General features: G+C 41.4%; 2 protein-coding genes across 3 annotated transcripts in view; both read left to right on the top strand.

Annotated features, from left to right (window-relative positions):
* The window catches only part of sypl2a (synaptophysin-like 2a), a 495,265-nt gene that overhangs the window by 324,873 nt on the left and 143,251 nt on the right, over window positions 1-27,141 (top strand). The window lies entirely within an intron of this gene.
* Window positions 6,145-9,693, top strand: elf3 (E74-like factor 3 (ets domain transcription factor, epithelial-specific)). Of its 2 annotated transcripts, none has more exons than XM_085158485.1 (9): window positions 6,145-6,301; window positions 6,434-6,594; window positions 7,076-7,312; window positions 7,410-7,523; window positions 7,605-7,751; window positions 7,836-7,922; window positions 8,018-8,137; window positions 8,348-8,543; window positions 8,821-9,693. In XM_085158485.1, the coding sequence occupies exons 2-9, from the start codon at window positions 6,441-6,443 to the stop codon at window positions 8,930-8,932; spliced, it is 1,167 nt and encodes a 388-aa protein (XP_085014611.1). In that variant the 5' UTR covers window positions 6,145-6,301; window positions 6,434-6,440; the 3' UTR covers window positions 8,933-9,693. The 2 variants fall into 2 exon arrangements, with proteins under 2 accessions (XP_085014611.1, XP_085014612.1); XM_085158486.1 differs by having other exon boundaries at window positions 6,434-6,591.

Consider the following 27,141-nt stretch of genomic DNA (forward strand, 5'->3'; position numbering starts at 1 on the left):
CCCGTCGCTGGGCCGGGGCATGGGGCGCCGATGGTCCGGGTCAATTCCCTCCCCTGCTCGCGGGGTGGGGTGAAGCGGGCGATGGGGGTATGTGGCAGGGCGTGTTCTGCGATGCTGCTGCAGGTTTGGTGGTGGTGATGTGTACGGCTGCCAGCGGGAGAGCTGCAGCCGTTGAATGTACTGTTACAGCAACCGTGTGATTATTGAATAAATGATGCGGCGAAGCATGAAAACGCCATCGGGTCTTTTTTTTTTTTTAATCTTAAGTGCACGCAAACCAGTAAACAAATTAAAACAAATACTGTTGATAAACTATAACACAAAAATTAAAATTCTCAACAACAAAAACAATTGGTAAAAACATAATTAATATGTAAACAACTGTCATGAATCGCTGTGCGGCAGGCAGGAGTTGGACCCAAAATGCAGGCACGAGGTTTAAACACAAAGAACTCAGCTTTACTTGCTGGCAGGGGAAAGTTATACAAAAACAAACTGAACTAAACTGGAAACTCACAAACTGAGACACAACGAGATCCACACAGCATGAGGGAGACGTGGACATAAATGAGGGTTAACGAGGGAAGTGGGAGCACACGGGGAACACAGCTGACACAGATAATCGTAACGAGACACGGCAGGAGTGAACACAACATGACGCATACTGACGAGAGACTGTCAAAGTAAAACAGGAAGTACACAGAGGTTCAGACAGGAGGAGAGAGAGCACAGACATAACGGGAAAACATGGAATAAAACACGAGGGGAAACGAGGGCTCACAGATACACAGAGGGGCACACAGGGGGTTATTGAAGAAGGAACATCTTAACAGAACAACCTAGGAACCACGGCATAAATAAGAAACAAAATACAAAACACACGAAAACTAAGAATACTGGGCCAACATAGCCCAGGACCATGACAACAACTTAATAACCCCCAAAGTGTCTCAGTCATGTGACGTGTCAGCAACACCGAAACATAAGGAGGGGGGAGGGTGCCTGCTCTCCGCTGACACAGGAGCGACCTGGCTGTTTCGTTTTTGCCGAAAGCACAGCACAGCAAACAAGCAGAGGTCAAAGTAAAGGATCGATCTCACCAGGCTAGTATCGATCCGATACGATCCTGACTTGGGATCGATACTATCGATATCTGGATCGCTCCGCCCACCACTACTCCCAGCAAATGGTCGATAGAAAACCGACCGGTGTCTATGCCATCCCCAATGGCATGATGTCGGGGCAGCATGAGTACGAGCAAATTCTTTTTTTGCCGATGCCCGTGATGCCCACGCCACCACGATGCCGCCCTGGGCAACCGCCCACGTCGCCCATATCAAAAACCACTACTGCTCTCAAATCAGAAATCAGTTATGGTCAACCCTCGATGCCCACTCCATGTCCTGGAGGTTATCAACAGTCAGATTCAGTCAAAGATTGACTGCACTAAAATACAAGGCTTTTTACACTTCCAGAGGCTGTACGACAGTTTCATGCACAAACTTTAATAATACAGTTGTGTCCACATTTGCTCTTTCAGCCACTGTTATCCTCTTCAGTCCCTCGTACCAACACAGAGCACAGCAGCTACCTGAACACTACTCCAACAGAGGTCGATCACATTGTTAATAATATTTTAAACTCTTTCACAGGAGTTACAGTATCCAAAGAGAGTCTCAAATCAGAGGTGCTTGACTCCCAGTATAACTCTCAAAAGAGCACCTTTAAGCCGATAACCTGTAAGCCAGAGAAGAAATGTCATATCACAAATTTAGAAGACCATTATTTACCCTGGACAAATAGTTTGCTGCTTAACATCTTACAAAATATGAACAGGTTTCTTTTCAGCACCAAGCTGACAAAAAGTCAGAGCTCTGTTGAGCTTTAATGTTAACTAGTATTGACTTCATGAACTTCTTCAGAAATACCGTTGTAAACATTAGAGAAAAATACTGTTGTCAAACAGCTAACAGATCATCTGCAGAGGTTTATTTGAAGAGTTTCAGTCAGGTTTCAGAGTTCATCACAGCACAGAAACAGCTTTAGTGAAGGTTACAAATGATCTTCTTATGGCCTCTGACAGTGGACTCATCTCTGTGCTTGTCCTGCTAGACCTCAGTGCAGCGTTCGATACTGTTGACCATAATATCCTATTAGAGCGATTAGAACATGCTGTAGGTGTTACAGGTACTGTGCTGCAGTGGTTTGTATCATATCTGTCTAATAGACTCCAGTTTGTGCATGTAAATGGAGAGTCCTCTTCACACACTGAGGTTAATTATGGAGTTCCACAGGGTTCTTTATTTGTAGTTAATATTGCTTTGCTGTTTGAGATGTCTGGTGTCATGTTCATATTGCAACATAATTATAGGTAAACACCATTAAATTTTTCACCATGCTGCATAAATCTAATTACATTTATTGAAACTATATTGTTGAAAGGGGGTCAGAGTAAAACTTTAATGTGGGTTGTGATTGGGCTAAAGGCATATTCTGCGAAACATCTGCGAAATGCCCCAACTGTAGCAATAGACCAGGTAGAGTAATGAAGAATGACGAAAAAGAGCATGAATTGAAAGCGATGAAAGAATTTGTCCGTTGGTCTTCAGGCGATGAAAGCAAAAACCTGTTGTGTAGCATTCCTGTAATCCGCTGGGGAAACTGAGTGAGCAGCATTGTGAAATCTGGGAGAAAGCAATGCTCTTTAGCAATTACTGACTGAAACAGATTCCAAAGGTTAGTAGGAAATAGGATTATAGGACACACGTCACCACCTGTCCACACCTAATATCTCTTCTCACTCTGAATGAGAGCCTGTGACGTCTCACCCTCATTTTATGACCAGAGATAAGTGATATGTTTTAGGACTTTTAAATTCTCTCCTAATAATACTGATCAGTTTATTATGATCTGATGGTAGCGCGGGAATGTCATTAATTCAAAAATGCCTCTATGAATAATGCTGACGCAAAGCCTAATTAAAACAGGAACAACGTTGAGAACAGTAAATTCTGTACTGCTGTGATGTAGGAGGTTAATACATAAAAACTGCTAAAGTCTTTTTGCTCTAGCTTAGTTTTCTGATTCCAGCAAAAGCCAAGTATTGGGACGAAAAGTGCAAAGAATTGAAGATCCAAGTGTTGAGCTGTGAAAAATGTCGGATATACATGAAAGTTCCCTAAATTCTAAATGATTGAAGTACAACACACATTACTCCAAAGTCAAACTTGGTGATTTTCTTTTAAATTGAAAACCACATTCTTCTTCTTCTTCTGTTCTGGTTTTTCTTTTTCAAGACAGTATGAGAGAAGTGTTTCAGCAAACAAGACGTGTCTGGTCTCCTGGTGTTCCTATCACTGAAAGCAGGCTTTCATAACTGCAATGCTTAATGTTGAACCAGATGTGTACTTATTGCTATGTCCCCAAGCATGCATCAGAAGAAACATTCGACTTTAAGGCCTAAAGCACGAGTTCTTTTGTGGTCTTATACCTTTATTCTTTGTGAACTTAAATATACAGAGTGAACTTCTGGCTCTCCCATCTATCCACTTTGTTGTTGTTGCTGATGTGTTTATTGGCCTATGAATAACAGAGGCAGTTACTTGTTTTGCTAATGCTGATGCTGACTGGCCAATTTGGATAATATGCAGGTATTAGGTAGCAATATATTAGGCAGCACAGTGGCACAGTGGTTAGCACTGTTGCTGCACAGCAAGAAGGTCTTTCTGTGTGGAGTTTGCATGTTCTCCCCGTGTTTGTGTGGGTTCCCTCCGGGTACTCCGGCTTCCTCCCACCGTCCAAAGACATGCAGCTTGTGGGGATAGGTTAGTTGAATAATCCAAATTGCCATTAGGTGTGAATATGAGTGTGAATGGTTGTCTGTCTCTGTCCGTTGGCCATGCGACAGACTGGCGACCTGTCCAGGGTGCACCCCGCCTCTCGCCCTATGACAGCTGGGATAGGCTCCAGCGCCCCCTGCGACCCTGAAAAGGATAAGCGGAAGCGAATGGATGGATGGATGGATGCAGGTTTTTATTACTCCTTTTATATCTATTTGCTTTTTTTTCACTGATTTAACTGGAGCCTCGTTGTCTCGTCTCTCTGTGTGCTGCACTGGCTATAGAGATGACAAAGTTTACTTTGATTTGGTTAAATGAGTTCATTTCTCCAGTGTTGCATGTTATTTCCCTTGCTGGGAGCATATTTGTGTTTCACTGCAAAACATTTCAACACACTAAGTCAAAAAAAGAAAATCCATAATGCCTTTTTATTTGCATACAAATGAATATCTGTGCTGTGCTGCGTTAAACACTTTGTGGTAGTTACAGCCGTCGTGTAGAAAACCATAGCTTCCTGTTGCTGAATTTCATGATTACTTCTGGAATCAATGATCAAGTACAAGAAAAACACTATTTTACATGCACCACAGACACTGGTCCTAAACAGTCACCCAAGAGATTAAAGAGTACAACAAAACTCTAATACGACGTGAAACGTAACAAAAATGTTACTTTTTAAAGCCTTTTAAAAAAGCAATAATTGACAGTATTTCAATGGGACATTTTTATGGTATATCTGTATTTCTTTCTATACTTGGCCAAGCCAACCCTTATTGTAAGAGATCCTTTTTTATATTAGCAGAACAAATACTTTACAAATGCTGTAGGCTTTGGCAGGAGGTTACTAACCACTAGGTATCAGCACTGAGCCAAGCATTAGCTTTGGTTTGCTGCAACACAGAAAACCTGTTTCTTTCTGCAATATGACTCCTGAACAGAGCACTTACACTCTGTGTCTGCAGAATACCATCTTACCATTAGGATGGAATAATTATCAACATGCCCTCTTGTGTTCATATCCTCTGATGTTTATCTAAACAAGTATTAGTACCCAATACTAACAATATGGCCACTGATATTTCTTTGCTGTTATAAGGATGAAGTTCACACTTCTCTAGGCTTCGAGCTGTTATAGGTATCTAGGTACAGTAATGTTAAGAGAGCTGGACACTCTTAACTTTCTACAATTCTGACTTGAGCAAGGGAAACATACAGTGTGCTGACTGCTTCAGAGTAAGAATAACTTACAGCACCTCTGAAGTCAACAGGCAACATAACTTCATGAAGCTTTTGCCATCGCTGGTAACATGAACTGGAGGCTTTGTGCACTGATAAGAGGTTTGGCAGGTGTGGTTTGTTTTAGCTTGGTAGAGACTTTGGAAACAGACACATTTAGGCCTAATCTGAGCTGCTTTTAGGACTTACAGCTCAGTTCCCCCACAAACATGGGTCAAACATGGGTCAAACATGGGTCAAACATGGGTCAAAAGGCTTGATGTGGTGCAGTCTACAAGCGTAGTCTAGGTCAGATATGGCCCAGCAGTCATAAACCTGGCTAAATATGTGAGGCAGGTCCATAAAATAAATGTCAGTCATCCTGGACATCAAGGCTGAGATAGAAATGCACATATTTTGAGCAAAAACTTACTGCTGGATATTTTGGATGTAGAAGTCATATTTTCATGTTCACACGAGTATTAAAGATACAGGCTGATCAATACAAATGTTTTTCTTGTCATGAAAATCTCTCTCTGTGCCTGTGTGTGTTTATGTGTATAACCTGGTAAATATGAGGTCACCAGTCAGCTTAGTGTTTGTCAAACAGGGCAGCTGTGTGCAGTAGAACTACATAACATGCTTTATCACTGTTTGCCTGTGTTGACTGGTAAAACTGATAAAGGTACCTGTCCACACAGGTCTCTTTGTGTCTATTTTTTAGATTGTGACTATTTGCAAATGTCTGTCACACACACTCCTCACTGATGTGAAAGTGTCTGTGTCAAAACCTTGACATTTAAATATGTCAAGTTAGTTCAAAAACAGTTAGAAATGTACAAAAAGTATTTCAAAAAGGGACCCAGAATAAGAAACCGTAATGGAACAGAAGAAATGTCAAGCAACAAAAATCTGAGGAAAAAGAAAAAAAGCTTGCCCAGTCAGGACAAAATATGATGTAGAAATATAAGCGAAGAATAAAAGGCAGGGCAGGTTTGTTTTGTTGATCGAGTTCTCAGGAAACTGGGGGAGGAGTAGCAATGGAGGCGTGGCCATGTTCAGGTGGAATTCCCCTGAATTTACCTGAGTCCATCCCCCACAACTATAAAGCTCAAAAGGTGAAAGCAGGTACATTTTTTTGCCGTGGATACAGACGCAGAGCGGGCACTCAAACAGCAGGATCCTGACACTGGATTGTCTTAGGACGTCTTTCTGTTTCATCATATTGTGGCCAGTGTTGTAATCAGGTAAATTATATACATACCTAACTAAATAATCGCTTCACGCTTCAATGATCCTGCTTTTAATAAGCTTTGTTTGCTGGTTTCCTGTTTGCTAGTGTTTCTGGTATGTAAACAAGCATTTTCTATGTTTCACAGTGTCTCCATGTCATCGCCGTGCCTCAGCACTGTTCTGACTCATGCAAACCTAACCATGTATCAGACTGGTTTGCCAGATGTGCTGCAACATCAGGCCACTATGCTGTCCAGCATCAGCCCGCTGCAAATCAGCAATCCAGCATACAGTCCCAACATAGGTGGTGAGACATGTTGTTTCTGACTTTCACGTGTTTAGTTGATCTGTGTCAGACAAAAGATTTTCAAAATAAGTGTCTTGGCTTTGAAGCTTAGTTCACCAGGCCAGTCCGGTTTTATCTACAGACTAATCTCAAAGTAAACAGACGCTCTATTTCAAACTTCAGCCAGCCTGCTCACCTTTGCTTTGACCTTATTTAGACACTCACTAAATGATTTACCAGGCAAGTAATGTTTAACTCAGCATAACCGCACAACAGGAGAATGCTGTGACCTCATGGTGAAAACAGTTTCACTCTACTTGTTCCAACTTCAGGGCTTCAGAGTTAAGCTAAACTAAAAGGGCCTTATTGTCAGATTCAAACCTGTGTGTATGAACCAAGATCATGGTTTTTATGAAAATATGCTAAATTTCTGCTAAAGCTTAGTGTGTGCTGTGTATCTGCACAGCTAGGGAATAATAAATCATCTCTGCTGTCACTGCAGGTCAGGGCTACAGGCAGATCAGCCCTAATTACTGGACAGCAGATCATGTGTTGGAGTGGATCAGTGACCAAGTAGAGAGCACCAAGTTCGACGCAAACACCCTTAGTCTGGCAAACTGTGCCATGGATGGCTCCGCCCTTTGCCAGATGAACCGGGAGCAGATGATCGGGATCTTTGGTGTGCAGCTTGGCCCACACCTCTATCAGAGCCTACAGGAACACAAGACCAAAATGCCTGGTAAATGCTTATGTTATTTTTAACATCTAGCTATGTGAAGGAGAATTATTTTTATGTATGGAAAATACATGTAAACTCGTGATCGTTCCTTCCCCAGAGATGCAGATGTTATCAGGACAAGAACTGAACGAGACCTGTCAGCTCTTGGACAACTTCTTGGACAACCTGGGACAAAACTTTCCTCTACTCAGCACAATTAAAATTGGTCAAGGTACGTCTTATACAGATATGTTCAAAGTTGACATATTATGTGGACTCGTTTACAAGTGGACTTGCTAATTTCTACTTACAGCTGATGAAGCTGTCAACAGAAGAGAATTTGACTATCAGGACGACTATGATCTGACTACTCTGACCATGGGACCAATGACTCCACTGAGAGACGCTGGCTACATGTCTGATAATCACTCTGACAGCGAGTACAGCTCCTCCTCCAACAGTTAGTATTTTATCTTCATATCTGTCAAGACTTGTTATCATTCAAGTTCAAGAACGTTATCAAAAATCTCTCTCATGTATTCAGCTGGCATGTTTGGCTTTCCAAGCGTCGGTTCACCAGAGTCTGGGAGCAGCGAATCTGACCCCGAGTTCTCTTACCCTTCGATTTCAAGTGAGTAAACAAGAAAAAACAACAACAAACGTTTGAAGTTTTTTGCATTCCCTGTATTTCGATTCATTTCTGATAAGTCACCATTTCATCGACAGAAGCGTACATCAAGCCAGAGAAAGGAGAGTCCCGATTGAAACGACCACGGGGGCGACCTCCTAAAGTCAGCAGAGAGCACAGCAGCAACATGTATGACAATCCAAAGAAAAACAAACATGGTAAGCCCACAAATGCTGTCTTACTCGTAATGTCAAACAGTTTCAGTAGGCACGCATCTGAACACTGAACTATTTTACAGATTCTATTTTGCATTTCATTTGCATCTTTACTAGACCACAGATATTGATCTTTTCTTCTTGCTTGCTTTATGCTAATACAGCATGCACATGCAAACAGACATTTAGCTCTTTTTATCCCACTGTCTTCAGCACCTCGTGGCACTCACCTGTGGGAATTCATCAGAGACATTCTGATCCACCCAGAAAAGAACCAGGGCCTAATGAAATGGGAGGACCGCCGCGAGGGTGTCTTCAAGTTCCTCAAATCTGAGGCTGTGGCTCAGATGTGGGGCCAGAAGAAGAAAAACAGCAGCATGACATATGAAAAGCTCAGCCGTGCAATGAGGTGAGTTCTTGCAGTAACAGCAGTAACAGCTTCTTCACATTTAAGATACTTTTTAGATACTTTAACTATGAATCAAACTTTAGCCCAACTAATCAGAGTTGCATTGGATACATAGCTCCTGCAGGTCACAAAAGTCTGAAAGTTGTTATGGCAGGCTCATTAAGACTCTTCGCTTCACATATAAAATGCTCAGTTGTTTTAAACTGAGCACCAGATGATGAAGGGGATGATATGCTATGTGCTGAACTTCAACTAACTGAAACGTCTCCATCTGCAGGTATTACTATAAGAGGGAGATTCTGGAACGAGTCGATGGCCGGAGGCTTGTATACAAGTTTGGAAAAAACTCCAGTGGCTGGAAGATTGAGGAGATTGGTATGACTATGTAAGACATGAGTCACTAAGTGGGTAAGAACTGAAAAGCCAGTCAGAGCAGTAGTTCAGGAACTATAAATGCCTAACCATGTTGCCTGTCTGAAAAGATCCTCGCTGCCCCAAACGTTTAAGACACTAACTTCCTTCAGAAGGAAGGTGTTACAGAAAATGTAAGCCAGTGTTTATGGCTCTAGTAGGTTTTATGAACCAATATGACGTTTCACATGTTTGTAAATTGTTGTAGATACTTGTGAGTGCAAGTACCTACAGTAAAGGCTGAAAAAGCAAACCTCTTACAGATGAACAGATTTTACTCTGGTATTTACTTGTTTTTGTTGATGCAGGACTCTCGTCTTCATTCGCTACTGTAGCACTATAAACATCTTTGTCATTTTCTCATATCACAGTTTTTTCATGTAAAAAAAACATTGTGTCTTAGTGTAACATAAGTTTGGAAAAACAAAAAAACTAGAAATAAATGTAGGTGAAGTTACTTCACATTAACAAAGTAAAGATGTGCACTACATGTCTTTTGGTATCACTTATTATAAAGTGTGTTTACACCATGTTTGAGTAAAGAGTAGTTCATAAGTGTCTGAATTTGAACATGACTGGTTGGTGTGAATCAGTCAGAAATTTGTTGCAGTTTGTGTGATTGTTTTAATGTAATCAGCTCTGGATTTGTGAGAGGAGTAAATCTTATGTCAATCATTATGTGAATTATGTGAATTGTTTTTATGGCTTTTTGTATAAATAAATTTTGACATGTATCAACTTTCTGTTTGGGGACGGTTTTTTCCACATACTTTGTTACTTACAAACAAAAATTCATTAGTAGTGACCATGTTGTTGAAACAAACATATTGGATACCTCATTAGTGAAAGTGTTGGGGTTGGAAAGTCCTACAAGAGCTGCAGGATGCTGGAGAAAAGGCTCCAGAACCAAAACCTATGAGCAGACATTCAGTAGACGCTTCATTATGGTTGCCAGTCTCAAATCACAACAGACTCACAAACTAAAAAGTATATTACAGTATCCATTGCCAACAACCTGTTTATGAAATTAACCCTTTCATATTGCATTCATGTATGGATCAGGTTATTATATATATTTATATTGATAAACTTTAGACCTGTTTAGAAAGAATAAATAGTCTGTGTGACATAAATAGACAGATGATTAAAACCTAATGAGAGAGTGCATTTTGTATATAATTTTTTGTCCTGAAAACATATCAGCCACAAATGATTAGAAAATATTTAACTGAAAGTCCAAATGGCAACAACATTATGGAATTGTTGCAATTTACTAGTAAACCTTAATCAATCTTCTACTTCTTCTTCTTTTGTCCTTTAATTGGTAATTGGAAGAGGAGGGGGTCCTCCGAGCCAACAGTCAAGGTGCCTCTGGTTTTGGGACCTCATTCATGATTTGCTTCCACTTCCTGCAATAAATGGCTTCTTCAATCATTGACTTTTCATATCTTCTTGAATGTGTTGAAACTGAAGTGCACTTGGGTTCTGCACAAGGACAAGACAAACCAGCAAGCCCACCTCTGAATTGATTAAGAAAAACAAATGAAGACCTGAGTGTGAGTGAGATGCTGTGGCATTACCTTAAAAAGGCAGATCATGCTTGAAAACTACATACTTGAAAAAATTGTGGCTGATATTAACAGTTTCGAAAGATGAGTGGGCCAAAATTCTTCCAAAGCTCCGTAAAAGACTCGTTGCCAGTTATTGCAATTGTTGCTGCTATAACAACAACAACAACAACAACAACAATAATAATAATAATAATAATAATAATAGTAATAAACACTTTCATTTAGAAAGTATATTTTGCATTTACTTTGTCTAATATTTACATTTGTTTGATGATCTCAAACATTTAATCATGACAAACATACAAAAAAACAAGAAATCAGGACGGGTGTCAAACTCTGGGTGGTCAGGAGGTAGAGCAAGCGGTTTGAAACCTGACTCCCCCAGTTCACAGATTTTTTATCCTTAAGTGCTTTCACATACATTTACTGTGGCATCCGGGACAAACTTGAGGTTATTATCTTGCCCAAGCAAACAGTAAAATGCAGACTGGAGCAGGCAGTCTTTCGTCTGCACCATCCACCAACCTTGCGATTATTAGATGACCTGCTGTACCTCCTAAGATACAGCCACCCTCAAATATGCAAATATGATGCAAACACAGTTCTTGCAGCTGTATCAAGCGCCCACAGAAACTGTCCCTACTCTCCCATAGAAGACATACACAGACATGCCATGTGTTTCAGTCTTAAGTTTCCCGTAAACCTCAGTTTTAGACCATCAGTATGGGTGAACAATACTAATGGTCTAAAGTCTTGGAACAGCCTCATCACACATTTTTTGCAGCTGAAAAAGGGAAATAATGTTACAATTTTTCATTTTTTAATGCAGTCAGATGCAAAAACTGATCCAGTTTAACCCAAAGGAGCTAAAATGGATCATTATTATTACTCTGACTGAGGTAACACCTTAAATTACAATAAAAAAACAAAACATGTTCATAAAGTAAAGGGAAAAAATAAATGCAGGCAGTTTCGATTTTAAATGTTTTCTTTTGTTGTCTTCTTTCACAACACAGGCAGGTTAAAAATATTCTTTATTTTTAACATTATTACAGAAGAAATTGTCAAAATCTTTGAAAAATATTTAGGATTAAGGACAAGACTAAGAATCCAAGTCAATAATGTGGGAGATACAAATTCAGAGAACTATCACTGAAGAAACTTTAGAACAGAATATCCAGATACAAATAAGACCTTCATTACTATTGGAAGGGGTTTCTGTTGAAATCAGAACTTTTAGAGTTGAAGATTGTGGCATCTCCATTTGCTTACGCTAAGTTGCCTAAAGTTTGTTGTGCTAATAACAATATGATGTTAATATTATGTACCCATAAAAAAGATGGAACCCTTTTTTTATCCTGACGGATAAAATAGAATAAAAATGGGAAACTTTGAATGATTTACTGTCCATATTATCTCAGCATAAAACTATTATAGACAGAACATGGTTTCTGCCCAACAACTTGAGCATGCAAGATCAAGCTAACTCTGCAATTGGCTGACCGAACTGCAACCATTTAAAATACTGTCTTTATATGATAATGCAAATATATATTAATCTTATACTGCTCACTGCTATCAGTGGAACTGAATGTGAACAACATGCATGTAGAGTGGCTGTATAGCAGGTCATCTAATAATCTGACCTTTGCTGGTTTGATCCTTGACTGCCCCAGTCTGCAGAATTATCTCTGATGTGTGTAAATACTTGAATTTAAGCAGAAAAAAGTGATTGTGTGAAAGGGTGAATGAGGCAAGTTGTATAAAGTGATTTGAGTCCTCAGAGTAGAAAAGTGCACATGTGGGATAAAACCCTACACACAGTTAAAGAGAACTCTGCAGATATCACACGTCGCATGGAAGTCCATTGTGCATTGTTACAACAAACCAGGCCACATTATCTTTAGCTTTCTTTCTTTTTTTTACTTGTACTGCGAACAGAAAGCACTGTTATGAAATGAAACAAAAAACATAGCTTCATACCGGTCCATGCTCTAGACTCGCTCGTGTTTTACCATAAAGACCAGTAATACCTGTTTGTTGGAATGGCGTTTTCTTTTCCATTGTGCAACAATGGAATCTTCTAGTCACGCTTTACCAACATAATTAGCACCTGTGCACCTGCCAGTGTTATGAAAGTCTTTTTACTTTTTATTAAAGTTCATACATGATTAATATGTTGTATCACTTCTGAGTTAAGGCAAACATGTATCAGTAAAAACAGTCTATAGATAGTAATAATAATAAATTGCATTTATATAGCGCTTTTCGGGACCCCTCAACGCGCTTTACAATGCCACTATTCATTCACTCTCACATTCACACACTGGTGGAGGCAGCTACAGTTGTAGCCACAGCTGCCCTGACAGAAGCCAGGCTGCCATATCGCACCATCGGCCCCTCTGAACACCACCAGTAGGCGGTAGGTGAAGTGTCTTGCCCAAGGACACAACGACCGAGACTGTCCAAGCCGGGGCTTGAACCAGCAACCTTCCAATTACAAGACGAACTGCCAACTCTTGAGCCACGATCGCCCCAACAGTGCTTTTGCTGCTGGAACTGATGGGGTCCCCTAAGTCCTTTGCTTTGTCATAATTCAGCACTTTCCACTTCTGGTTCACCGCCTGCCAGCGCTTAAAAATCCGGTAGACAGATGATCCTTCGTGGATTATAAGGCCTATGCAAACTATGTCCATGAAGCCGTACATGCCGTAGCATATCTGGAAGAGAAGGTCCTGCCGTTGCCATTTGGCTGAGGGGCTAAAGGATAGTGGCTGCAATCTGTACCTTCTCAATCACAGTCAGAGAGATGCCACTGCAGTGGGTTTTTGGTTTTAATGGCCAACACCTGGTACTTAAAGTAGCAGAGCTCACAGCTCCAGGAGCCTCTCTCACCGAAGTGAGGTGTGCTGTGTGTGTCTGTGTGACGTAATAATGAAATAATTACTATTTAGCTAAATTTGGTACTTTTAACTGCTACACACTATCAAGGCACCACTGTTTGATTTCTAAAAGGTAGAAGCTGATGTTTGTTTGTGGTTTTCACATTTCTCAGTCTGCTTCATTAACTCTGGCAGACATGGTTTCAGCTTTGCTGCAGGTCAGACCTGTTATTCGTGATGGGGCACGAGAACATCTCGTAGGGTAGGCTGCAACATGATGGAAGTGACATTTACCTGAGACTTTAGTAACAAATTGCTTTTAATTACATATCTGATTTTCATCAGCAACATATGAATAGCTATTAAATATATTTCTGCTTTGCATTAATGTATAGTTTATGTAGTTTACTGAATAACAATGCCACAAAATTCCTCCTTGATCAACATTTGGCAATAAGTGAGAAAAAATCTCCTAAGATCAAGAGGAAATCTCAGAGATAACTGAAATACAGAATAGAAAGATAAGAGGTGAGGGCATCGTTGTTGTATATAAAGCCTTGTTGCTAAAGGAGTAATTATAATTATAATAATAATAATTATTATTAATTATTATTAACTATATATTATTATATATACTTTGTGGGGATAGGTTAATTGGTTAATCCAAATTGCCCATAGGTGTGAATGTGGGTGTGAATGGTTGTCTGTCCCTGTGTGTTGGCCCTGCGACAGACTGGCGACCTGTCCAGGGTGTACCCCGCCTCTCGCCCTACGACAGCTGGGATAGGCTCCAGCGCCCCCCGCGACCCTGAAAAGGATAAGCAGAAGCGAATGGATGGATGGATTATTAATATAAGAAAAATATTAATAGAAAACTACAGGTTTATGGGACCCATGGAAGCTAAACATCATCAGTAGCAAATTAATGCATGAACATTGAAACTGAATAAACATTGTATTGAAATGGGAACACTGAGCCATTTTGACCAGAGTACAATGGAGGGACCCAGGAGGCATCCCTGTCAGATGCCTGAACCACCTCAGCTGCCTCCTTTCGATGTGGAGCAGCGGCTCTACTCTGAGCCCCTCCCAGATGGCTGAACTTCTCACCCTATCTCTAAGGGAGAGGCCAGCCACCCACAGGCACCTTGACTCTTGTATCCGCGATCTCGTTCTTTCGGTCACTACCCACAGCTCGTGGCCATAGGTGAGGGTAGGGACGTAGATCGACCGGTAAATTGAGAGCTTCGCTTTTACACTCAGCTCCCTCTTCACCACGACGGACCAGTACAGCATCCGCATCACTGCAGCCGCACCAATCCGTCTGTCGATCTCCCGCTCCCTTCTCTCATCACTTATGAACAAGATACTTAAACTCCTCTGCTTGGGGCAGAAACTCGTCCCTGAACCGGAGTGGGCACTCCAACACTCCAAACTCTGTATGTTCTAGTCATTAATAGATATTAAGTCATTAAGGTTTTGTTTTGTTTTTTTCAGAAATGCTCAGTTAGGTTGGCTACAGCCTTCGTAAAAAGCATTAGAACCAAAACGATCAATCTACACAGGGCTGAATTCAAAGACACCTTAAATATATAAGTGAAAAAGCGCAGCAGGCTAGTCCACTTGGACAAAACTTCACTGCAACCCAAAACATCACTCAGTAGTTTGTACAGCCCTCACGTGCCTGTCTGCATAAAACAGTGAAATGTGTAGTGGGGTATTTGCCCTAGATCTGAAACATATTGTCCCAGAGTTCTGTTGGATCTAGCTCAGCTACATGGGAGCCAGTCAGTGGTATTAATTCCTTCATCCTGTACGAACTGCTCTCTCCACTTAAGTACGGCACAGTCTGACAGACGGTCCAAGGACTTCATCCTGATACCTAAAGGTTGTCAGATTGCTGTTTGTTGCCTGCTCAATGACAGGGCTGTGTCAATGACAAACATATAGTTAATATAACTGGCGTCTCCAGACCCATTCACATGTGTTTCGTGTGCTCGAGTCAAACCTGACCTGACCATGGCAGAGTGGTGAAGCTGCTGTAAAACCAGCTCTATTCATTCTCTTCTGCAGTCGTCACAATTAGGGCTGGGTATCGTCACTGATTTCTAGAATCGATTCAATTCCGATTCACAGGGTCCCGAATCGATTCGATCCACGATTCGATTTAATTCGATTCGATTTAATTCGATTCGATTCACTTTGATTTGAATCTGGGAAATTTTGACAGTCAGAAATATTATAATTAAGATCAGTACATTTACATATTTTTGTATCTATAAAAAGGAAGCTGACACACCAAGACTTTATCAAAGGTGTGAGCGTCACAGCAGAGGCCTTTGTGTCAAAGTAGCTGAAGATAAAACACAGAAAAACATGAAGGTGATTTTCCTGTTCTGGGATTTTATAAAAATTTTCTGCAGTAGATCAAAAACGAAAGAAAACCATTAATCAACACATGAACATTACCTCTGAAGTTACAGCGGTTTTATTAGAGACAAGGCTCAGCGTTTTGCATTTTGCATAATTTTAAAAAGTTTAAATTTGTTCGGTATTGAACGGCAGAAATTAGGTTTTATTTTCGGAGGTATATAAAACGGAAAAAAAAAACCCGTCAGCCGACAGCGCTGTAAACAACGGTAGACTTGTGCGTAACAAGCAAGCAAATAATGCAGAAAACAGTACAGAGAGAGAGAGGGGGAGAGCGCGCGCAAGAGAGCGAGCATGAGAGAGAGAGCTGTGCATCGTGGTCGAAGCAAAACAATAAAAGTCAGAGTGAATTCATGACGATGTTTATGTGAAGGGTAGTTTGGATCTTCTTTTGCTGCTTCTTTTGTTTGGAGAGACATCAAACTAACAGCTTTAGAATCAGCGCATAAAGGGCGTGAACACAAAGCGCGGACCGCCGACAGATCAGAATCAGCGGGCTGTTGGCTTTCAGCCCCGACTGTGAGAAAGGCGACATCTCACTGATTCTGATCCGCGGTTGGGCTGTGTGTTTACGTCTTTGTGCAGAATCCATGTTCCTGCTCTCATTTACTGTCTTAGCTGTTTGGTGGTTGTTGAAATTTTGTGAGATTTCACCAGAGATTCTGGCATTTCGGGCAAAATAAATTTATATTAAAAAATCGATTCAGGATTTTAATGAATCGATTTTACGTTATCCAAGCCAGAATCGATTTTAATCGATAAATCGATTATAAAAACCCACCCCTAGTCACAATGTGCTGTGCACTCTTAGTGGTTGTTTAGTTTGCTAAAAAGTGAAGAGTGTCTAATAGTAGTGGTGGTGGTGTGTGTGTGTGTGTGTGGGGGGGGGGGGCATTGTAGGTTGTTTACCCTGTAACTTAAGTCAGAGCCGTGTCTGTTACAACAAGGTAGCTTTTTATGCTGTCAGTGTTATTGTTGGACCTGTTAATGATCTAGCTGCTGAGTTTCACGAGAAACACACACGTGCACACACGCGCACACGTGCACACGCACACACACACACATTTACCTGTTGTAGGTGGAAGACTATTCACCTCCTTCTAGGTCGATGTACCTGTCGAGCAGGTACATTTGGCCGCTAGCCAAAAACGGCGTGCAGCACGTAGCTTACTGGAAGCCTCGTGATCAGTGCCAGAAAAAATACAGGAAAGGGAGGGTGAGGGTGGATTTTTATTGCTGTGATCTCAGCACAATGTCACTGGATAAACACATGAGGAGTCATTACGCCCTTACATGCACTCATTAAACTAACCTTTTATCATTTTGCTTTGTGTGCCACACAGTGTCCATCCCTCAATGAAACCTCACACACTTACACAAATACGTGTGTGTATGTGTGCAAAGCTAATGTTAGTCACTGAGAAATTAAGAGAAGAAACCAAGTATGTGGTAGCATGATCACTGAACAAATGCATTATTTTATCTACACTCAAGTGACATCCAGAGACACAATTATGAGGTACACCCTACTGGGCAGGACAGCCAATTAGAAATGATTAACCTGTTTTTATGGAGCTGGTACACTAGTATAATGACACACTGAGAAAAGAAAGACATAAAAGCAATCATCAAATGCCATTTCTATGTAGTAAACCCTCTGATATGCTCATGATATTCTTTCATTTCCTTTACACAAACTGATTTAGTTCAGACTTTATTGTCATTCGACCATTTAGACATGATGTGAATATAACAAATCCGTGTGTCTCTGCACCCAAGGCCTGAAAGTCCTTAGGTCAAAATGTGACACCCCACCTGAGAGAACACAGGACCTGAGAGATGCATCTGGCCTTTCATTGGATCACCAAAGCCTCATCAGATATGTTTCAGTGGAAGAGTGGCAGTCAAGAAGTAATTCGTAAGGAAGGGAAACTCGATTTTTAAAAAAGGGCTAAGTTAGGCCAAATGATACAAAACCTGGACTGGAACATAAGTGGCAACAGGTCTTAATGGATGATGGAGACTCTGTCATGGTTTGGGGACAGTGGTGTTGGTGATCTTATTAAAATTGACAAAATTATGAAGAGTTTAATCCACAATGCAATACCATTTGGAAAGCATCTGATTGGCTGTAAAGACTCAGTCAATTGGAAACAGCATGACGCAATTCCCAAGTTTTTTTATCCATTGATAGAAAAAACTTGGAATCAAACACTATGAGTCAAGGACTGGCCCAGACCCGAACATTATTGAAGCGCCGTGAAATCAGAGAACAGGAAAAGAGTGTCACAGTGAAGGGGATGAGCAGACCTGAGATAAGAGCATTTAGTTACAGTGAAAAAAGGTGATCACAGTTCTGTACACAATCTACTTCCAAAAATGACTTCTCCCAGCTCCTAACAGTGTCCGTGTCGGTCCAGTGCAACTCCGTACTCCAAACAATAATCCCTTAGTCCGTGGTTCCTCCTGCTGCTCCCGAGCAATCCATCCTCAATCCCTAGTGCAGACGTTCCCAAAGTGTGGGGCCCGCCCCCTAGGGGGGGCGCAGAGCCATTGCAGGGGGGGCGCGGCATGAAAAGGGAAAAAAAAAAACAAAACAACGCTTGGACACTGCTAGCACGGGCGCCCACACGAACGCAAAGCAGGAGATGAAGCATCGCTGAATATGTTTCCAAACCAACTTCATTCTATGGTGAAGCATATCTTCCCTTTGGTTTCACCTGCACAAGTGCCGAGGTAGGTCTCCCTGCAGGATTGGTTTTCCCTTCGTTGGGAGCAGCGCTGGGCTGTTTAAATCACGGACAAACAGGATCCCACATTCTTGATTTGTAGTTCATAAACACTTGTTGTAATGACTAACTACTCCTGACATTTTGGAGATGTTAGCTCTTTATACAGTAAAGTTACAGTGGGATACAAATAACAGGCTCATCCTGCCACAATTTGTTCCCGGTTCAAATCACGGACAAACAGCATCCAACAGTTGTTTATGTTTTTGAACCCATTTGCAGAGGGATTTTTTTAAAAATGTATTGATAGCAATGATGAATATTATTACACAGGAAAAAAAAAACAACTACATGTAAAATATGTAGCCGGTAGCCGGTGTATCAGAGATGTACACCGGCTACCGGCCGGTCGGTATGTAGCCGGTGTATCAGAGAAACTCAGGAGGGTTTTCTCCAAGCATGACATCCCGGTGTACTTCAGACCCAGCAACACACTCAGACAAAAACTGGTTCACCCGAAAGACAAAACGCCAAAACACAGACTTAACAATGTGGTGTATGCCGTACAGTGCAGCGAGGAATGCCCAGACCTCTACATTGGAGAGACCAAACAGCCACTTCACAAGCGCATGGCACAACACAGAAGAGCCACCTCCACAGGACAAGATTCAGCTGTCCATCTGCATCTTAAGGATAAACGTCACTCTTTCGAGGATGCCAATGTTCACATTTTGGACAGAGAGGACAGATGGTTTGAAAGAGGAGTGAAAGAAGCATCTATGTCCACTGTGAGCAACCATCTTTGAACAGAGGCGGTGGTTTACGACACCAACTCTCTGCCATCTATAATCCAGTTTTGAGATCCCTTCCAAGACGCCTTAACGCCCACTCACACCCTGGGCCATCTGACCTCAGGAATTCGCATGATAAGGTGGGGCCAGGTTTCACAATGAACTCACACGAAACTCTGGCTGATTGGGACCCACACCCAGTTCCACACCTTGGCTCAGGCGATTAGAGGATAATCAGGGGGTCCTTTTGTCCCTCTGTGGGGGACACTCCCACCAGGGTTATATCTGGGACTCTCCACCATTTGACCTTAGAACTGAAGAAGCCTCTCGGATGAGAGGTGAAACGTCTTCAAGTAACCTAAAGAAGTCCAGACGCTTTTCTTTGCAAGCTCCTTTGACTACATGTAAAATAATTACACCACTGCCTTTCTAAATGGAGGGACAGTAACTGGTGGTGGTATGTAAGCGTGTAAAACCTGCAGACAGTCAGATTAACAGTATTTTGTCTCTGTCTGTCATTCTGCAATTCATCTCATGTAAACAATAACGTGCACACAGCGTGAGGTGAAAAAAGGCACATACCTTTGACATTGCGTGACGAACTCTGTATTCCTCGTCCACACGTAAACGCAAAAAAGGAGTTTTAAAAAATCTGTTCTCGGTGATTCGAAACGCCGTTTACGTGGACGAAACAGCTGCGTTTTCAAAAATACCCGTGTAGGTGTGGACGTAGCGTAAAAGACTTAGTAGTTTATTTTCTTACTACCTGTCATTTATTGCAGATTACTTGTATTTGCTTAATTGTTTACTAAATGATTGAGGTGTGAAATAAACCACAATGGAGCAAAATATGGGCGTGTGTGGTTGGAGGATGTGTTCGTGCGTGCGCGCGCGAGGGGGGGCGCGAACATTTTTCTTGTAAAACAAGGGGGGCCCAGCAAAAAAAGTTTGGGAACCACTGCCCTAGTGCAACACAAACACACGGTGATCCTTCAATACCACACGATTCTTCAAAGCTGCTATCCACGGCAGTACAGCCAGGCTTCACTCAACGTTCCAGCGCTGACAGTTGCCCGATCACATCATTATAAAGGTCTGCCCAAGATGGCGGATAATTATTCAAATCACTCAGTGCAATTCCAGATGTTTATTGTCAATACAACAATATACACAGCATACAGCGCATTGAAATGCCCTTTCACCCCAAGCCCCCCAGGGTGCATTTAGCGGCAGCCGGTGAAGTGATGATCTGCAGGTGTGGTTGGGTTCAGTGGGAGAACAGTTCCAGGTCAGATGCCGCCCAGCGCCCAGACGTCCGGAAATGTGGAAATGCTTCCACACAAAAAACAAACAAACACACAGTGAGACGGGAGAAAAAAGGAGAGAACACACACATGCAAACACAACAGGCAGGTCGACCGGCGATGACAAAGAGAGGAAAGTCCTTTAAGAAGCATGGAGAACTATTCCTGAAGACGACTTTCTTGTAAGAAATGACGAGAAACATTAGAGGAGTTCAGGCTTTGTTGAAGAATAAAGATGGTCACACCGAATATTCACTTTCTGACTTTCTCAGTGAAATTTAAAGAACAGGCGTGGCTCAACAGTTTTGCACAGTAGTTCTCAGCTCCAGCTGCTGCATGCCAAAACCTATTAAGACAAAGTCTGTGGAGTTTCTCAGTAACATCACAACCAATATTTTCAATATATATCACTACCTGCCGTTGCTGGTTTACATTCAGTCAGGTATCAGTAAAATGTTTCTCCTAGTAAATGGAAAATTTAATTACCAATTGTTGTAAAAATGCAACCTTGAATGCATTTTTTTCATCTCCAGAACACTTCGAGTGGTAAACCAGTTTTTCAGCAGGAGTTTGGATGAAAGACAGTCAGTGGTATTTCAATATATGGTCTCTAAGTAGTAAATAAATAAACAACTTTGCAGTAGTTAACATTGTACTTCAATGGTGCATACCCAAACCCAAAATTAAGTCTTTTCCTCCTCTCGATCCAGCCTTAATAAGGTGGATCAACTCCATAATCATCTTTCTAACATCTTCTGATTGACATGAATCAAACTCATAAACTCAGCAACATTTACTGTTGGCAGTAAATGTCATAAAAATCAATCAGTAAACACTTCCTGGCAAGAGGTTCAGGTGTTTGAGGTCATTTCCAAGGAGTGGTTGTCTGTCATAAGGCACCATCAGGTGTACCCCTGGTGGGTGGAGGGCTACACAGATTTCATTTAATAGCGATTACATAGCTCCAACTTTATTTTTACGTTTTTCACATGGACTTCTGACAAGATTCATGACAACCATTCATCTGGTAGAAACGTGAACCTTTTACATTTAAACACGATGTTGGAATTCAGATTTCAACTTCTACTCGTCAGTCTCAAGCTCATTGTTGTTATTGGTTAGAAAATTCCTCAAAACCTCAACTGTCTTTAAATGTATGTCAAAACAGTCATCATCATTCATAAATCCGAACGTGAATTACATATGACAGAAAGTCGGAATAATATGGGATTTGAACGCTTTCTGAAATCTTAAAAATAAACATACAGGAGTGGCTCATGGTCAAAGTCGATTATTCATTTTACTCATTTAATCCTGAATTTCTCTGTTGGAAAAATTGAAGTGAAACACAGAGTAGCGAGTTCCAACATGTTTATTTCACCATACACAACAAACATCTATGCAAGTGTTCAATCCTGCAAGTTTCCTTTCTACACGTCTTCCAGAGTTATCCTGGTAGATACATGTGTGACAGTCACATGGTGTACTTGTACATGACTCTGACTGTGCTTTGGACAACAGCAGAGGAGCCACATCAAAGCCTGAGAAAAGGACAAAGAGTAAAGAGAGTTGCAGCTTTAATTTCAGGGTGTGATGCATAAATTTAATACTTTTTCTATCATTTGCCTGTTTATGCAACACTCCTTCATAATATTTACACAAATGCAGTGTACTGTGTTTTCTACTACTACATCAGGCCTCTCTCTCCTGTCTGCATTTTCAGTATAGCTGTCATCAGTGTTGGGAAGGTTACTTTTAAAATGTATTCCATTACAGATTACATGCCCCAAAATGTATTCTGTAACGTATTCTGAATACTTTGGATTACTTAATATATTATCATGCTGTTTACAACTACATGAATGTATTATTGCTGTGATTTATTACTGTTACTGAAGGTCCGCGGCTCCGAACCGTAGTAAAGGGACCTCTGACTAATACGGTGGGTTCTGTGTCGGCTCGTAGCTGAAAACTAGCTTTACTTTGTTGTCTGGGTCAACTTTGCTAGCAGAGACAGAGAGAGGCGTTGAAAGGCTGCTCCAACAGAACTTATTGTTTCAGAGGAAAACACGAACACGGTGAGTCTTAATAGCTTACTTACAACTGGGCTCGTCAGGCTCTCTTCTTGGCTGCAGTGGTTATTATTATATTTACATGCTTCCAGCTCCCGTTTCTGCTCGATGACAGCTCGTACTTTTCCTTTTTCTCCCTCCCTCGCTCACAGACACATAACGTGTATGGCAGTCCATTCTCCCTGCAGCACGGACTACACTGCCCATGATGCTACATTCTTTAGAGCTATACCTGTAGCATTCTGCCTATTAGCTTAGCACAACAACAACAAAAAGGCCTCTCTCACCCAGGAAACACGCAGAGAGAGAGAGCGTCACCCTGTAACCATGGCAACCGTAACGCTGCCGCCTGGAACAACAGAACGTAGCTGTCAAACAAAACCCAAACAGTCCTGACCCGCCACAATATGAAACAGGGAAGTACCGCCGTGTAATCCATTTATTTCAACAAAGTAACTGTATTCTAAATACCACCTTTTTAAATGGTAACTGTAACAGAATACAGTTACTCATATTTTGTATTTTAAATACGTAACGGCGGTACATGTATTCCGTTACTCCCCAACACTGACTGTCATTATTGCATTACACTTCATTAATGTCCATAGTGTCATCATAGGGCTGTAGATAGTCTTGTTAGTCATTCTCTTTCTGCCTTATTCGTGATACATGTAGGTGGTCTTGGTGTCAATCAGCCTCTGCACCAATTTTCTCAGGCAGGGAATGAAGCAGCATCCACAGGCAGTTAGCAAGGTCGTGACTGCAACTCCAACAAAGAGAAGACACACTACAACTCCATCCACCAAACCACAGTTCCATGTTTTTGCTTTGAATGTGTCACTTATCCCTGAGTGCTCGGTCAATTCATCAGCAAGGGTCGTGAGCTATTCAAATGCTCAAATCACATCAGGTGTTCTCTTCCAGTAACATGTTGTGCCATTCTGTTGTGTCAAATCATCAGAGAGGTTGAAGCAGGAGTTGTTCACAGAGTTCAATGCATCTCACGTGTGATTCAGAAATCTCTGTTGATTGTGATAAAGATAATTTATCCAGTCTACATTTTTATTAATTGGCACGTGAGTCTAATTGTGCCTGACTCAAACCTCCAGCTACAGGGGAGTTGGAGGTTTGAGTCAGGCACAGTTCTCTAGTTCTCTCTAGTTCACAACTATTGTTGCGTGGAAGTGTGGGATTTGTTTTGCATCGTGCAGGTTTACACTGTGTCAGATGTAACCAGGTCTTTCTATTTTTACTGCAGTAGGTGTGGAGAGGAATACCTGATATGGTCGTTTGCACCTGGGGTGTGACCAATGTTCCCTCTAAACTGCGCGCGGCACTGCTGGCACGTCTCTGCGCACAGAAAATCTGCATTGCGCACAAAAAAAATCTAACCTGAATTGAAATTAAAATGAAAACTTTAACAATTCTGTTCTGCAGTGTGAGTCAGTGACTGGCTGCTCCTGTATGGGATCAGAACGATGCCACCTTATCCCATAGTCCAGCCAATCACGCGATTCACATTCATATATATGCAGCTAATCAACGTCGTTGACTGACAGCGTCCTTATGTGCCGACACCGGTGTTTTAGCAAAGCGGCTGATGTGGAGTGAAGCCACATTAATTCAATTCACTTCAATTTTATTTATATAGCGCCAAATCACAACAAAAGTCAACATGACAACGACTACAACCTTTGGAGATGTGAGCAGGACAGACGGAACAACTGATGGACAAAGTGTGGACTTTATACCAGTTTTTAAATTGTGTTGATCGGCCACGTAAAACCAGAGTTATGATAAAATATCTGCAATGTTTGTTTTTCTTCCTGAATACTGTCGTTGTTTATATTTACTGCAGGAAGAAACGGTAAAAATAGCGTTTTATAAGGAAAACGCTCGAAAGCCTGTGAGCAAAAACAGCCCCCCTCCCTCTGCCTTTCCTATTAGTCGAAAATGTACCATGTCGACCATCAAAAAATGATATGGCTTTGGTTGGTTTCCTTTTTCTTTTTTCCCTTTTTTTTAAAAAAAAAAAAAACATGTTTACTGTTACGCGCACACTGTTATACTGTAGAGAAGTTGGCGAGAGGTTGTTTTTCCCTCTCTCGCTTTTATTTTTATTTAGACTCCAATTAGTCCAGTCACTTTGGTGAATCATTTTTGCTACTTTGGGGGTACACTGCTGTCTCCTTTGTTCTGTTCTGTGGAGACTTGGGGTGTATTTGTGTGTTCAGGGTTGGGTTGGGGGGGGGGGGGGGGGGGGGGGGGGGGGGGGGGGGGGGTGGGGGGGGGGGGGGGGGGGGGGGGGGGGGGGGGGGGGGGGGGGGGGGGGGGGGGGGGGGGGGGCTCTCCCATTTCGGCTCTTCATGGCCACTGGCATTTTGGTTTGGTCTTTTTCTTCTTCCTTTTATGAATGGTTAATGGCAATATAGACCCCAGCATTGCTGGGTCAGGCATGCCTCTTAGATTCACTAGTTGGAATATCAGAGGTATGGGTAACCCTGTTAAGAGATCTAAGGTTTTTACTCACTTGAAACGTCTAAATTCTGACATAGCAGTTTTACAGGAGACTCATCTTCGCATTAAGGATCATCATAGGTTATATTGCCCTTGGGTGGGTCAGGTCTTTCACTCAAATTTTAATTCGAAAGCTAGAGGAGTGGCCATCCTCATTAATAAGAAAGTTCAATTCTCTTCGACCAATGTTATCGCTGATAGGAATGGTAGATACATCATTGTTGCTGGTACCCTAATGCAGAAAAAGGTTTTGTTGGTAAATGTATATGCCCCGAATTTTGATGATGCTGAATTCGCTAATAGATTGCTGAGTAACATCCCCTTTCTGAATACACATTTGCTTATCCTTGGTGGTGATCTGAATTGTGTTTTTGATCCAATTTTGGATCGATCTAGTCCTCGTAATTTGACTCAATCATCTATGTCTAAAACATTCTCAGACTTTATGAAACAGAATGATCTTGTTGATCCATGGAGATTTCGCAACCCTTCAATCAAAAAATTTTCGTTTTTCTCTCAGGTCCACCAGTCTTATTCCAGGATTGATTATTTTTTCATCGACAGAACTCAGAATTCGTGTGTTAATTCTTCCGACTATTCTGGTATTGTAATATCTGATCACTCTCCTCTGCTATTGGAAGTTCAGCTTTCTACCCATAAACGTAGTCCTCCACATTGGAGATTTAACTCTCTCCTTTTGGCGGATAAAGACTTTTGTGAATTTATTTCAAGCTCTATTGAGGAGTTTTTGTCCTTCAATCAGGATGATTCTGTTTCATATTCTCTGCTATGGGAGACTCTTAAATGCTACCTGAGAGGTCAAATTATTTCTTACTCTGTCCGTGCTAATAAAAAGATTAATGCCAGGCTTAAAGAACTTGTAGCTGCAATTAGTAACCTTGATCAAAGTTATACACTGAACCCTTCTCCAGAATTACTGAAGCAGCGCTTTGATTTGCAAGCAGAATTTGATCTTATGTCAACTAAAGAGGCTGAGCACTTATTACTACGCAGTCGTGGCTCATATTACGAATGTGGTGACAAGGCTAGTCGCTTGTTGGCACATCAGTTACGACGTCAGGCCTCCTCGCGTGTGATACCCAGTATTAAAAACTCTTATGACAATATTACTACAGATCCCTTGGAAATTAATTCTACCTTTAAAACATTTTACTCTTTGTTGTACAAGTCCGAATTTCCCACGGATAAAGCTAATATGAATGCATTTCTTCATAATCTTTCAAACCCTGTTATTGGTGCTAATGATGCGGGGCAATTGGACTCCCCACTATCTGTTGAAGAAGTATTAAAAGCTATTACAGTTATGCAGTCTAATAAAGCCCCGGGCCCGTATGGGTTTCCAATTGAATTTTATAAAACATTTATTGGTAAATTGGCTCCATTGCTTTTGTCTGTGTTTAACGAATCCTTGGAAACGGGTTCATTACCACCTACTTTCACACAAGCAACCATAGCGCTCCTTCTCAAAAATGACAAGGACCCAACCTCCTGTGGTTCCTACAGGCCATTATCTCTGCTTAATGCCGATGCAAAGGTATTGGCTAAAGTAATTGCATCTCGCCTTGAGGATGTCCTTCCTCAAATTATATCTGAAGAGCAGAATGGCTTTATAAAGGGACGGCAATTGTTTTTTAATACCTGTACACTCTTTAATGTTATTTACTCAAAGCGTCTATCTGAACTTCCTGAACTTGTGATTTCTTTAGATGCTGAAAAGGCTTTCGATAGGGTGGAGTGGGAGTACTTGTTTGCAGTTTTAGAGAAATTTGGTTTTGGCGATAAATTTATTTCCTGGATTCGGCTTCTTTATTCGTCTCCTAAAGCTAGTGTTCATACTAATGATGTTTACTCTGATTATTTTGCGCTGGGT

Source organism: Neolamprologus multifasciatus, chromosome 5, assembly GCF_963576455.1.
Source record: "Neolamprologus multifasciatus chromosome 5, fNeoMul1.2, whole genome shotgun sequence".
Classification (NCBI taxonomy): Eukaryota; Metazoa; Chordata; class Actinopteri; order Cichliformes; family Cichlidae; genus Neolamprologus; species Neolamprologus multifasciatus.